This window comes from Orcinus orca, chromosome 8 (genome assembly GCF_937001465.1).
Source record: "Orcinus orca chromosome 8, mOrcOrc1.1, whole genome shotgun sequence".
Taxonomy (NCBI): Eukaryota; Metazoa; Chordata; class Mammalia; order Artiodactyla; family Delphinidae; genus Orcinus; species Orcinus orca.
This window is the reverse complement of record NC_064566.1, coordinates 34,288,347-34,304,161: the sequence shown is the minus strand read 5'-3', so window position 1 is coordinate 34,304,161 and position 15,815 is coordinate 34,288,347. Positions and strand designations below refer to the sequence as shown.

The following is a 15,815-nucleotide window of genomic DNA, read 5'->3' as shown; positions in this document are numbered from 1 at the left end:
ATTTGAAGCATTCAGTATTTACTTATAATCAGTCCTTCTGAAGTAAAGCTATGAGAAATATATTCTTCATTGAAGGAAGAGTGGAGGGAAAAAATGTGGGGTATGTAACTTTATACATATAATGAAGGAAAAAATATATCAATATTGCATTACAGAGATTGACCATTACTCTCTCTCAGATTTTAGAAGATCTAATTTAGCCTCAGGATAATTTTGCTTACTAGAATGTATACGTAAATCAGTGTTACTTCAGCTTGAGGTCATACTGAAGTATCAGTCCATCCCAGGAAGGTTTTAGAACTTTTCCTAAAGTAATTTCAGTTCCCCTTTTCTTGGCAAAGACTTTTGTAATTGATTTGTATTTCCTCTTGTTGTGATAAAAGCTTTGCCTCTGATTTGGGTGGAGGAAGGAGAAAAGGATATTAATGTGGAATACATGTATTTGATGGTTGGGTCTCACGAATGCATCCTGCCCAAATTCCTATAACCTGTTTTGTTCGTAGATCCAGAATCCAAATAGCAGAAGACAGTGGCATTGGTACGAGCAGAGCCTAAGGAGCAGGGTGGTCCAGCCCACTCAGATGACTCTTACTTTTCTAAATGTCTTTCAATATGTTGATTAATTTGCTGAGTTGGTTTTATTGCCCATTATTAGGATTTCTGTTACTTCTAGGGTTATATGAAAAGTGCATTGCAATGAGGATATATTTTTTAACATTGACAGTCACGTGGATTTTTGGAAACCCAGTTCAAAATATATGTTTCTGGAGTTTAATGACACAGTTATGAAAACAGAAGTGTTGGTTGCAGAAGGCTGAACAATACTGGGTTCCACAGCATGAATTTTTAAGAGCTACTTTTATTCCTATGTTTTAAAATATAAATGGATTTCTTAGAGTAAACTCCCCAATATAGGTAAACCTGGATCTGTGTGTTATGTAGTTCCTAAATCAACTTTGAAGAGTAAATATGAGAAAGTTAAACAATTGATGTACATGTGATAAAATTTCTTCCCGGAGAGAGAATGTTAACATTGTGTCTTTCAGACATAATAGATGTTTCTAGGATTTGTCATATTTTATCAGTTTATTTTCTTAACAGTTGAACATTTAAGCAATCAGTGATCTCCAATTAGCTGTTTTCCCACAATCTAATAATTTTTAAAATGAAATTATAAGGGCAATGTGTAATAGACCATTTAAATAGTTATGTAAAGAAACACTGCTAGTAAAATATCAATGTTGCTGAAATTGAACTATTGACTGGTTGACATTGTAAGGAAGTTCTGATTTGAAATATTCTTTCTTTGGCTGATTTATGACACATTCAGCATTGGAAAAGAAAGTTTAAGGGTTTAACATTGGAAAAGGCAGTTTTAAAATTTAATATAAATTTGCTTGCATCTTTACATCTACATCAAGCATTGTATTTAACCAAACCACCTATCCTTTAGTAATATGAATATTTGATTGCATATATGTTATTTTGTGCTGCTGGAAGAAGTGTAAACTGAGAAGACCATTTGGTAAATGCAAGGGCTATTTTTGGGTTCTGGGTTTGTTGCAGTGTGTATTCTTAGTAATGTGCTTTCAGTGAAAACTCCAAGCTGTCTTTGGGCTGGCATAAATTTTAGCTCATATTTTATGATTCTCCATAGTGATTGATATTAAACCCTTGGTAGTTCTGGTTTCTAGCCCACAGGAAAAGTACAGTCAATTCTATTGACTTTAGAGGAAGTTGCCGGAATAATGAGAAGCCGATCTAGAGTTGTTGGCTTCAAATCTTGCCTCTTCAGATAAGCCTCTGTTTTGACAGAGGTTTGGAGATTATGCAGTTTCTTCATCTTTATACTCTGAGTGAGTGTGAAAGTGTATCTGAGTCTATGGCATGTGTGAACATCTGATTGCGCGTGTATGTGAGAGAGAGAGAGTGAGTTAGTGAGCACTATGTGTCAGAGGGAGCATGGTGTGTGAGGGAATACATCTATCTTCTTTAATCTTTCTGCTTTCAGAAAGGGATACGGTTTACAAAGTGTGCTCTACACGGCTCTCAGGGAGCTTGCAGTCTTGTGGAGGAAGGTATAATTGGGCTAGGTACCCACAAAGGGCTTAAGTTCAGGGTGGTATGGGGGCAGGGAAGAGGCTAACTGTGGGGCAGATGAGGAGGTTTCAGGCAAGGCTTGAAAGGAGGATGTCAAAACTGATATAAGGTGAAAAATAAGCAAGAATTAGACTAAAAAGATACTGTTGTTAGATCCAGGGCGAGGAAGCAGCAAGTTGAAAGGTGAAAGCATAAGAGAGAACTAGTACGGACATGAGATAATCTGGAGGAACTGTATTGACCCCTTTCCACATTCTCAAATAAACGCATTGCATCAAGTTCTGATAGCAGTTTGAAAATATTTTTTAACTAGGTGTTTTATGTTAAATGCAGCAAAAATAATTAGAGGAAGGAAGGGTTAATGCTTCCAGTTTTTCTACTTTATTTTCTAAAATACAGAATTATAAAATACTCTGTAACTCTAGCTTAAGGTGTGCATTTGTTTGCTCTGTGCTTGGAACTATATTTAGTTCTATGCACAATAGTGACTGTTTTTGCCCTCAAGAAAATAAAAGCCTCCTTACATCAGTGTGCAAGTACAATACGTTGAGAGACAAAGCATGTATTTCTTAGAATCCTGTTCTTTATCAACTCATTATAAGAGTTTGCTAGATTGGTTTCCTTTTTTTTGGAAAGTCCAATGAGAGATGGTCAAGACATTATGGAATTTTGAGCTGTACATCTAGACAGTATTCATGGGTAAAACCCTTTGATGATGGTACTGTATAATATTTTATATTTTTCAAATAATTTTTACTTATATTTTTAATCTTTTAGATGAGAAAACCTGTACTCAGAAAAGTTGTGATATGGCTGTAGCTACAGTTTGTTAGTTTTCAAGCTTTGCTAGCTATTAACTTTTTAATAGATCTTGCAACAAAAAACCTGAATACAAAAGATATTCTTTCATCTTTATTCTGACACTCTAAAACTCATCCCAAAGAATTTTAAACAGTTCTGAAAATTAATAAAAGAATAGAATATATCCTAATAATAATAGCAATATCAACAAGAATAACTAATATTCATTGATCACTTCTGTGCCAATGACTGCGTGAAGCAATTTACACGCATATTTTTCATTTAATGCTTGCCCATATCTTAGGAGATAGACATTAATGCCATTTATGTGATATTTGGTAACTCTGAATTTATGTCATATTCTTAAGTTGCAAGGAAGCTAGGAAATGTGTTTTTTCGTTTTTTGGTTTTTGTTCTTTTTTTGCTAGAGCTCTTTGCTGTACCATATAATTAGTATTTTGTTAGTAAAGAACAAGGAAGAGAAAGGATATTTGTGGGGAGCCAGCAGCATCTGCTGTGTTAATTGCCCACCATTAATAAGCTTCCCCATTTCATTAAATGAAATCTCGAATTGCTCAAGCCTAGGAGTCTTTAATCTTCTTTGTCTCTCCACCTGCACATCTGAAATTTGATAGCAGTTTGTTTCCAATTTTTACTCAAATATCTAAAACCCATTTATGTGCCTTCATTTGCACTGCTCCAACTCCAGGCCAGACTGCCATCATCTCTTGTGATTCATTGCAGCAACCTCATAATTTGTTTCCTTTCTCCGTTCTTACTTTCTTTTAACCCATTCTCCAGTCAGCAACTAGTGCTTTTCATAAAATTTAAATGTAAATTCTATTTAAAAGCTTTTTTGTGGCTTACTATTTCTCTTAGGAAAAAATACAGGCATACAAGGCTCTCCACAAACTGTCTCCCACTCCATGCCTGTCCAACATCTTCTCAGTCCTCTCTGCCATTTACCTACTCATCTCTAGCTTGACCTTCGTTTCTTTCAACACCTAAAACTGTTCCTGTCTCATAGCCTTTATGTGTTCTTATATGACTTGTATCCTCTCAACTTTCACATCTCAGTATAAACATTACTCCCTCAGAGAGGTTTTCTCATGTCTAACTTGCACCCCTCCCTGTTTCTCTCTCCCTCTCTCTTTGCTCTTTTTGTCTTTTTTATAGCATTTATCACAATTTTTGACCTGTCTCCTCTACTGTACTGTAAATTTCTTAACAACAGAAAATCAATACATGTTAGCCATTATCACCACTGTCATTATCAATATTATACTGATGATCAATGTCAAGAGCTGTGAAAAGTCTGAGATTTTACCGCACATGGAAGTTAACCAAGTAACCTGTTACAATTTCATGGTTACTGGTAGAAGATATGAGACACCTGGATCAGAGACAAAAGACAGTTTCCTATTCACAGCATTAACAATAGGGTGAGTAGCAGCGTGTTCCAGTTTCCTGAGCCCAAGTTGCCACAGATCAATGCAGAGAGGGCCTGCACATTCGGTGGGTGGTTTGCAGTACAGGAGAGCAATCGGAGCTTAGGGAGCTTGAGTCTTTTTTATTGGTCAGTAATTTGCCTTCCCTTTGCTCTGGAGGGAGACACTGATCCAGTCTTCCAAGACTGTAAGCAAATGTGTGCTTTGCTCCTGAAGGAGTCTCTATCACTATCTCAACAAAGATCCTTGAAAAGATAATCCAGAACAAAGGGCAGTCCGTGTCTCATTTGCAAGATGTGCAGAAACTTGAAAGACCCAAGGAGAATTGTATCCCAACAACATCTACCATTAACTGTTCATCCCTAAGTAACATACTTTGGTTTTGCATAGCTAACTTTATATAACTGAAGTATTACTAAATATTTCTGCCTTTTTTGCTGAACTATTTTTGGGAGATTTATCTATGTTTTTGCATGTAATTAAAATTAATTCACTTTTGTTGCTAACTATAAAACGTGGTATGATTATACCACATTGTATTGATCCATTTTACTATTTCTGGATATTTGAGGTGATGTTGATTTTCTAGTTAACCCCAATAATACTGTTATGAACATTCTTGTACATTCCCATAGTGCATGTATTTCTACTGAGTTTATACCTAAGATAGCATTTTTAAACTTTTTGATCTCAGAACCCCTTTATACTCTTAACAATCATTAGAAACTTCAAAGAGCTTTTGTGTATGTGAGTTAAGTTTATTGGTATTTACCAAGGATATCCACTTTTCCACTTCTATTCGACATAGTACTGGAAGTTCTACCCAGAACAGTTAGGCAAGAAAAAGGAATAAAAGACATCCAAATTGGAAAGGAAGAATTAAAATTGCCTCTGTTCACAGATGATATGATCTTTTGTGTAGCAAACCCTAAAAATTCTATAGAAAACCTGTTAGAACTATAAATGCAGTCAACATTTATAAAGTATCATAATATGAAGTCAACACACAAAAATCAGCTGCATTTTTGTATATAAACAATGAACAATCTCAAAAGGAAATTAAGAAAAATTTTTTACATTAGTATCAAAAAGAATTAGATACTTAAGAATAAATTAACCAAGAATGTGATGACTTGTACAAATAAGACTACAAAACATTGCTGAGAGAAATTTTAAAAGTCATAAATACATGCAAACACATCTCTTGTTCATGGATTAGAAGACTTAATATTGTTGAGATGTCAATACCACCAAAGTGATTTATAGATTCAGTGCTATCCCTATCAAAATTTTAATTATGTTTTTTTGTAGAAATTGGAAAATCCATCCTAAAATTCATATGGACTCTCAAGGGACCCCAAATAGCCAATCAATCTTGAAAAAGAACAAAGCTGAATGACTCACTGATTTCAAAATTAACTACAAAGCTACAGTTATCAAAATTGTATGGTACTGGCATAAAGACAGATATATAGACCAATGGACTAGAATAGAGAGCCCAGAAATAAACTCTTGCATGTATATGGTCAAATTATTTTTTACAAGGATGACAAGGCCATTAAATGGGGAAAGGTCAGTCTTTTCAATAAATGATGCTGGGAAATTTGGATATCCATGTGCAGAAAAGTGAAGTTGGGTCCTTACCTAACACTATATACAAAAATTAACTCAGAATGGATCAAAGACCTAAATGTAAGACATAAAACTATAAAACTCTTAGAAGAAAACATAGGACAAAATTTCATGACATTGGATTTGACAGTGGTTTCTTGGATATGACACCAAAGGCACAGGCAAGAAAAGAAAAATAGACAAATTGACCTCACAAATATGAAAAAATATTGTGCCTCAAAAGACACTGCAAGTAAAGTAAAAAGGCAAACCACAGAATGGGATAAAATGTGAGCAAATCATATATCTGATCCAGTTAGAGAACTCCTAAAACTCAACTATAAAAAACCAAACAAACAAACAAACAAAAAAACCAAACAACTTGATTTAAAAATGGGCAAAGGACTTGAATAGGCATTTCTATAAAGAAGATATAAAAATGGCCAAGAAGAACATGAAAAGATACTCAACATCATAATCATTAGGGGAATGCAAATCAAAACTACAAAGAGGTACCACCTCAAATCCACTAGGATGCCTACTATCAAAAAGAAAAAAATACGAAAGTTGGAGAGGATGTGGAGTAATTGGAAACCTGGTGCACTCTTGGTGGAAATGTAAAATGGTACAGTATGGTGATTCCTTAAAAAATTAAAAAAAGAATTACCATATGATCTAGCAATTCCACCATGTGTATATACCCAAAAGAATTGAAAGCAGGATCTTGGAGATATTTGTACACCCATGTAGATAGCAGCATTATTCACAGCAGCTAAATGTGGAAGCAACAGAAGTGTCCATCAGTGGATGAATGGGTAAGCAAAATGTGGCATACATATACAATGGAATATTATTCAGCCTTAAAAGGCAGGAAATTCTGACATATGCTATAGCATTGATGAAACTTGAGGACATGCTATGTGAAATAAACCACTCACACAATGAAAAATACTACATGATTCCACTTATATGTGGTACTTAGAGTAGTCAAAATCATAGAGACAGAAAGTAGAATGGTGGTTGCCTGGGGCTGGGAAAGGGGAGAATGAGGAGTTGGTAATGGGTATAGTGTTTCAGTTTTACAAGATGAAAAGAGTTCTGAGATGGATGTTGGTGATGGTTGCTCAATATTATGAATGAATTTAATACTGTTGAACTGTATGCTTGTTAATGGTTAATATGGTAAATTTCATATTATGTGTGTTTTATCACAATAAACAAAATTGGGAAAGAAAAAAAAACTATACAAATGGTAGGTTTATATTTTCTGTATTTTCAGAATATATACTAACACTTCCTAAAATTACAGTTACTGTGGATGACTCTTAAGTGGTAGCAATATTTTATTCCATTCCCATTGTGATTTTCTCCCCCAAGTTTTTGACTTGTGAAATATTTCTCAGTGTTTTGCAAATTGGAGTCCCTAGAGAATAAGAATCAGAATTCTATATTTAACAGTTTTTAGCATCAGAAACTTATCTGAAGATGTATTTCAGTCCAAATGACTCAGCACATAACTATCATGAAGATATCTGTGTCAGGAAAGTAATTTGGCCTATTTAAAACTGGTAGTCCTCTGTTAGTACTTTACTTGTAACCAGTGTGGTTCCGTTCCAGGAAAACACACTGATAGAATAATAAATCTCACATGGTGGGAACAAAGAGATAGGGATGGACATCCCTACTGAATGTTTTCCTCTCAGCAGTTGTGTGGCTATGGAATTACAACTGTATTCATCAGAGTTAAGTTTATTTCTTAGTGGGTGAGATTATAACCTACACATTAGTATTTGATGATTTTCCTCTATATTATAGACAGTTTTTGGTGCTGAATTCTTTTGAGTTTGTTTTGAACAACTTAGCTCCAGGAAGATCTTGGATGTTTTCTTCCAACATTATTTTCTTTGGACTTCTTTTGTTTAAATTTTGAATTCCTATTTTCTCCTTATGCAGACTTTTAACATACTGTGATTGGTTGGCCATTTTAACATGATTTTGTTGTTGTTGTTGTTTAATTTAGAGAGAAGAGCCAGTAGAGGAGAACGCTTTTTTGAAGTAAGTGAGGTAAGGTAAATACATGTGTTAGCCTCCTATAAGTCAGAACAAAAAATTGAGCCAAGGTTAGAAATGCACTTCATATGAATACTTAGGTCTTTGTACTCCAGTTATTTACTCATACTACATTCTTAATGTTTTGTCCTCCAACCTGTTCATTTTTAAGTAAGTAAAGCAGTTTCCATGTTTCATGCAGATTTAATACTGAATCTTTCTGGATGTTATAAGGGAGCAACCATAAGTTTGGATTTGTTTTGAGGCTTTCTGTGATATAAACTCAGAAATGCTGAGACTTGATATGCAAGATAATAGTATTTGGCTTAATACTTTGCTTGACTATAATGCAGGTATAATATTTGATAGCTTTTTTTGTTAAAGTTATTAGTAGTATGTGATTAGTGCATTTTTACTGAGGTATAATTGACATATAATATATTAATTTCAAGTATACAACATAATGATTCATATCTGTATACACTGTGAAATATCACCACAGTAAGTCTAATTACCATCCATCATCATACAAAGTCACAGATTTTTTTTTCTTGTGATGACAGCTTTTTTTTTAAACAGCTTCAGTGAAGGCTCCTATATTTTTATAAAGTCTTCATTGAATTTGTTACAATATTGCTTCTGTTTTATGGTTTGGTTTTTTGGCCCCGAGGCATGTGGGATCTTAGCTTCCCCCCAGGGATCGAACCCGCACCCCCTGCATTGGAAGGTGAAGTCTTAACCAATGGACCGCCAGGGAAGTCCCTTGTGATGATAGCTTTTAAGATTTATTCTCTTAGCAACTTTCAAATATGCAATACCATACTATTGACTATAGTCACTTTGCTATAAATTACATCCCCATGACTTATTTGTAACTGAAAGTTTGTACCTCTTGACACCTTTCACCCATTTTGCCTACCTCCAGCCACCTCTCCTCTGGCAACCGCCTGTCTGTTCTCTGTAAGTTTTGTTCTATTTGCTCATTTGTTTTGTTTTTTAGACTCCACATACAAGTGAAATCATACAGTCTTTTGTCTTTCTCTGTCTGACTTATTTCACTTAATGTAATACCCTCAAGGTCCATTGATGGTAGCAATTGGCAAGATTTTATTCTTTTTTTATGACTAAGAAGTATTCCATTGCATATATAATATATATATATATATATATACATCTTATTTATTAATCATCCATTCATTTATACTTAAGGTTGTTTCCACATTTTGGCTATTGTAAATAATGCTGCAGTGAACGTATGGGTGCATGTATCTTTTCAAATTAGTGTTTTCATATTCTTTGGATTAATAACCAGAAGTGGAATTGTCACATCCTGTGGTAGTTCCGTTTTTAATTTTTTGAAGAATCTCCATACTCTTTCCCGTAGTATCTGTACCAATTTATATTCCCATCCGCAGTGGACAGGGATTCCCTTTTCTTTACATCCTTGCCAACACTTGTTATTTCTTGTCTTTCTGATGATAGCCATTCTGACAAGTGTGAGGTCATATCTCATTGTGGTTTTCATTTGCATTTCTCTGATGATTAATGATGCCAAACGTCTTTTCATGTGCCTGTTGGCCATCTGTATTTCTTTGGAAAAATGTTTATTCAGATCCTCTGCTCATTTTTTAAAATTGTATTATTTATTTTTTTGCTGTTGAGTTGTATGAGTTCCTTATATATTTTGAATATTAACCTCTTATTAGTTATATGATTTGCAAATATTTTCTCACATTCAGTAAGCTGCATTTTCATTTTGTTAATGATTTCCTTTGATATGCAGAAACGTTTTAGTTTGTTGTAATCCTGCTTGTTTATTTTTGCTTTTATTGCATTTGCTTTTGGAGTCAGATCCAAAAATTATCTCTAAGACTGATGTCAAGGAGCTTACCACCTATATTTTTTTCTAGGGTTTTATGGTTTAAGGTCTTACATTTAATTCTTTAATCCATTTTGCGTTAATTTTTGTGTATGGTGTAAGATAGTGATCTAGTTACATTATTTTGCATGTGACTGTCCAGTGTCCCCAACAGCCCTTATTGAAGGAGACGCTATCCTCTCCACATTGTATTTTCTTGGCTCCTTTGTCATAAATTAATTGACCATATACGTGGGTTTATTTTTGGGCTCTCTATTCTGTTCTATTCATCTATGTTTCTGTATTTATACCAATACCATTATGTTTTGATTACTATATCTTTATAATATAGTTTGAAATCAGGAAGCATGATGCCTTCAGATTTGGTCTTCTTTCTCAAGATTGGTTTGGTTATTGAGGGTCTTTTGTGGTTCCAGACAAATTTTAGGATTGTTTGTTCAGTTCTTTGAAAAATGCCATTGGAATTATGATGGATTGAATTAATCTGTAGATTGCTTTGGGTAATATGGACATTTTAACAATATTAATCTTCCAATCCATGAACATGAATATCTTTCTATTGTTTTGTATTCTCTTCAGTTTCTTTCATCAGTGTGTTACAGGTCTTTCACCTCCTTGGTTAAATTTATTCCTAAGTATTTTATTCTTTTTGATGCAATTGTAAATGGGATTACTTTCTTAATTTCTCTTTATGAGAACTCATTGTTAGTGTATAGAAATGCAACTAATATTTGTGTATTGATTTTTTTTAACATCTTTATTGGAGTATAATGGCTTTACAATGGTGTGTTAGTTTCTGCTTTATAACAAAGTGAATCAGCTCTCTATATACATATATCCCCATATCTCTTCCCTCTTGCATCTCCCTCCCTCCCACCCTCCCTATCCCATCCCTCTAGGTGGTCACAAAGCACCGAGCTGATCTCCCTGTGTTATGTGGCTGCTTCCCACTAGCTATCGATTTTACATTTGGTAGTGTATATAAGTCCATGCCACTCTCTCACTTTGTCCCAGCTTACCCTTCCCCCTCCCCATGTCCTCAAGTCCATTCTCTAGTAGGTCTGTGTCTTTATTCCCGTCCTGCCCCTAGGTTCTTCATAACCATTTTTTTTATGTTCCATGTATATGTGTTAGCATATGGTATTTGTTTTTCTCTTTCTGACTTACTTTACTCTGTATGACAGACTCTAGGTCCATCCACCTCACTACAAATAACTCAATTTTGTTTCTTTTTATGGCTGAGTAATATTCCATTGTATATATGTGCCACATCTTCTTTATCCATTCATCTGTCGATGGACATTTAGGTTGCTTCCATGTCCTGGCTATTGTAAATAGAGCTGCAGTGAACATTGTGGTACATGAGTCATGTGTATTGATTTTATACCCTGCAACTTTACTAAATTTAATAATTAGTTCTAACAGTTTTTTGGTGGAGTCTTCAGGGTTTTGGTTATATAAACTCATGTCATCTGTGAATAGTGACAGTTTTACTTTTCCTTTCCAATTTGTAGGCCTTTTATTTATTTTTCTTGCCTAATTGACCTGGCTAGGACTTCCAATACTATGTTGGCTGAAAGTGGCAAGAGTGGGCATCCTTTTCTTGTTCCTGATCTTATAGGAAAAGCTGAAAGCTGTTTAGTATGATGTTAGCTGGGGGCTTGTCATATATAGCCTTTATTATGGTGATATATGTTCCCTCTATACCCACTTTGTTGAGAGTTTTTAATCATAAATGGATGTTGAATTTTGTCAAGCGGTTTTTCTGTATCTTATTTTTATCTTTGATATGATCATATGACTTTTATCTTTTGTTTTGTCAATGTGCTGTATTATGTTGATTGATTTGCTGATGTTGAACCATCCTTGCATCCCTTGAATCAATTTCCTCTTGATCATGGTATATGATCCTTTTAATGTATTTTTGAATTTTGCTTGCTAATATTTTGTTGAGGATATTTTCATCTGTGTTCAAGAGGTGTATTAGCCTGTAATTTTCTTTTTTTTTTTTTTTGTGGTGTCCTTGTCTGGTTTTGGTATCAGGCTAATGCTGGCCTCATAAAATGAGTTTGAAAGTGTTTCCTCTTCTTCAATTTTTTGGAAGAGTTTGAGAATGATAGATATTAAATTTTCTTTGAATGTTTGGTAGAATTCTCCAGTGAAGCCATCTGGTCCTGGAATTTTGTTTGTTGAGAAGTTTTTGATCACTTATTCAGTTTCCTTATTAGTAATCAGTCGGTTCAGACTTTCTATTTCTTTCTGATTCAGTCTTGAAAGATTGTATGTTTCTAGGAATTTTTCCAACTCTTCTGTGTTGTCCAATTTGTTGACATATAGTTGTTCATAATAATCACTGAGTCTGCTTACATTTACATTAATTGTACTTATTACCATTTTGTTCATTGTTTTCTGGTTGTCTTCCTCTCTGTTCCTTTCTTCATCTCTTGCTCTCTCCCCTTGTGGTTTGATGAGTTTCTGTAGTGATATGGTTGGATTCCTTTCTCATTATCTTTTTTGTGTCTACTATAGATTTTTGCTTTGTGGTTACCATGAAACTCACATATATTAGACTGTGTGTGTGTGTGTGTACACAAATACAGTTCATATTAAATTGATAGCTAGTTGTTTGAATGCATTTTAAAACTCCACATTTTTACTCCCTCACATGTTTTATGTTTTTGAGGTCACATTTTACATCTTTTTATTTTGTGTATGCCTTAACTAAATATTGTAGTTATAGTTATTTTTACTACTTTTGTGTTTTATCCTTCGTACTAACTTTATAATAATCCACTACTTTTACTATATATTTATCTTCACCAGTGAGATTTTTACTTACATATGTTTTCTTGTTATTAATTAGTGCTCATGTTTTTTCAGCTTAAAGAAGTCCCTTTAACATTTTGTGTAAGTCCGGTTTAGTGATAAGGCTTTAGAGGCAGCAGGAGAGCACAGGGCTGGGTCACACCCACTGCTTTTAGTGATGGAGCAGGAGAGTGCAGGGACGAGGCACTCCCACTGGCTTTAGCTGGACAGTGGGAGAGTGCTATCACTGTGTGCACCCACTGGTGCTAGCAAGGTAGAGGGAGAGGGCAAAAATGGCCCCCACCAACACCTCTATCCCTAGAGAGAGTCCTAACAGGCCCTGCCCCTCTGATAGATGCTTTAAGATTGGCAAATGAATCTTTTTCACGTATAATTTAGGTGATTTTCAAACTGCTTCTTTTGTGGTGGGTCCCAGAGTGAGTGAGTCTATAGATGAGCCCTTTAAGAGTAGAATCTTAGTTCCCTATAGCCCTTTGGGTCTCCTGAACATAAGCCCTGTTGGTTTTCAAACCATTCATTTTGGGGGCTTGTCCCTCCAGTGCAGGTCCCAAGGGTTGGGGTGCCCGATGTGGGGCACAAACCCCTCATTTCTCAGGAAGAAGCTCCATATTTGTGAGATCCTTCCTGATTATGGGTGAGCCGCACCCAAGAGTGGGATTTTTGGTGGGATTGCGTTTCTGTTTTTCCCACCCTCATCATTGTGGCCCTTTTATCCTTTGTTTTGGAGGTGCTAGTCAGATAGTTTTCATTTTATAGAGGGAATTGTTCCATTTATAGCTGGAGATTTGGTGTGTCCGTGGGAGGAGGTGAGTTCAGGATCTCCTTATACTGCCATTTGGAACCTGATAAGTGCTTATTGATGACTATGCCAGGGTTTAAGTTACCCAACCTGAATTAAGTAAATATATTAAATAAAATTATAAATAATAAAGTTAAATACAATTTGCAAAAATATAGGATTCTCTTAAGCAAAGTCCTTATTTTATTTATATAAACTTGCAAATAGATACTAACAACTTAATTTTTTTTTTTTTTTTGTATACAGAGTGTAAGCATTCTGAAAGTATTTCAGATAAAATAATCTTTCTGTTAGGCTGTAGTTGACCCAGAGCCATACTCATAGAGTTGGATGTCCTTGAATTGGGTTAGGGAGGAACAGCCAAATAGAAAAAGTCTCTTTAAAAATAGCTTTTTAGGAGTGACTCAAATTCCCACCCTGGGAAACACAACTTACCAGAATGGGTTGGCTGTGTGCTCCTTAGCTGGATAAACTGGCTCATTTAGCTGGTTGACTTAAGATTTCTAGAAGTTCTGTGATCCTTTAGAAGCTCAATGACCAAAATGCTAAGAAAAATAGAATATGAGAATTGAATAAACTATGAAAATCATTTGGTCCAGTTATTTTTACAGTGTAATTTGTAGACCACCTGAATAAGGATTATATAAAGAATTTCTTAAAAATGCAGACTCCTGGGACCAACCTCAGACTACTAATCAATATTGTTGGGGATAAGGTTAGGGAGTCATTATTTAAAAAGAGCACCCCAGGTTATTCATATTGCCATTAAAGTTTGGAAACCACTGTCATAAAGCATAGGCCCCACAACTAAAGTGATGTAATGTGGCACAGAGAACATATTTATATATTTATTTATTTTGCGATATGCGGGCCTCTCACTGTTGTGGCCTCTCCCGTTGCGGAGCACAGGCTCTGGATGCGCAGGCTCAGTGGCCGTGGCTCACGGGCCCAGCTGCTCCGTGGCATGTGGGATCTTCCTGGACCAGGGCACGAACCCATGTCCCCTGCATTGGCAGGCGGACTCTCAACCGCTGCACCACCCGGGAAGCCCAGAACATATTTATTGAGTGAGTTAGTGAATTAAGACAATTATCTAGAAAATAAAGAACATCAAAAATTAAAGGTTACATGTCTTTGGAGCAGACTGAGGAAAGATTTATCTTATGAGATTGACTGATGCAACTTGAATGATAATAATATTGTCATTTTCATTTTGTTCATATTGACATAGCAATAATATACTTCTTACAGATCTTTATATGTATTGCTCAAGTTAACTTCAAGTAATTATGAATTACTTCATATTCTTTGCTTCTTTGTGTATCTTTCATATTTACATGTATATTCCAAACTTAAACTTCTGTAACAAAAAACATTCTCAAGTCATATTTATACTGTTCCTTACCTCTGCACATTTCAAGAGCAACCATAGTATTTTAGAAATAGCATATGTCATAATTTTTAGTTTTTTTTAGTGTTACTTTTATACGAAGGCAGTAAGTGACAGGGAAATGTTCAACCCTATGAGAATAGCACTATCATACCAAACTCCCTTTAGACTTAACCTATAGTTAGGTCTAGCATATATATTTTTTTAATATAAAGTATGTTGGAATAAAGACAGCACTTCTCCGAAACAAAGATGAAGAATGGCTGATAAGGTTTAGAGTTATTCAATGGGTATATTTTTGAATTAGCTCCAAAGTGACTGTTGCTCTTACTTCTAGAAAGATGGAGTAGACAAAATTTTCTCTATTTCTTTTTCTAAGTATAGCTAAAAACCCTGGATATTATATGTAAAACAAACATAATAAGACTGTGAATGTTAGAGAAGAAGACAAACTGGCTAGGGACTTAACTCTAGGGGGAAAGCCATTAAAATGACAGCAGATTTCACATTAGAAACCATGGAGGCTAAAGGAAGCAATACAGATTTTTTCAAGAGCTCAGTGCCAAATCAGAATTCTGTAGCCAGTGAAAATACCCTTCAGGAATGAACAGAGAAATCAAGACATTCACAAAGGAAGGAAGGCTAAAAAAATTTTCACCAGCACATCTATTCTAAAAGATTGGCCAAAGGAAGTTCTCTAACAGAAAGAAAATGATAAAATAAGGAATTTTGTAGCATGGAGATGAAGGGAAAAATCTACAGAAAGAGTAAAAGCATGAGTAAATGCAATAGACTTTCTGTCTCAAGTTTTCAAAATTATGTTTTGAAAGTTGAAGTAAAAACTTTACAACGTCTGATACGGTTCTCAATATATGCAGAGAAATAGTTACGACAATTATAAACAAAGAAGGT

At 34.9% G+C, this 15,815-nt stretch overlaps 1 protein-coding gene across 11 annotated transcripts in view; it reads left to right on the top strand.

Moving 5' to 3' along the window:
- ANO5 (anoctamin 5) overlaps positions 1 to 15,815 on the top strand; it is a 98,113-nt gene that overhangs the window by 3,147 nt on the left and 79,151 nt on the right. For 6 of the 11 annotated variants that reach the window (XM_049713478.1, XM_049713474.1, XM_033409464.2 and 3 more), the window contains exon 2: positions 7,981 to 8,024. In XM_049713478.1, coding sequence (XP_049569435.1) covers positions 7,981 to 8,024 — 44 coding nt within the window. The remainder of the gene's footprint in view (positions 1 to 7,980; positions 8,025 to 15,815) is intronic. The other 5 variants (XM_049713479.1, XM_049713476.1, XM_033409477.2 and 2 more) reach the window with 1 other exon arrangement.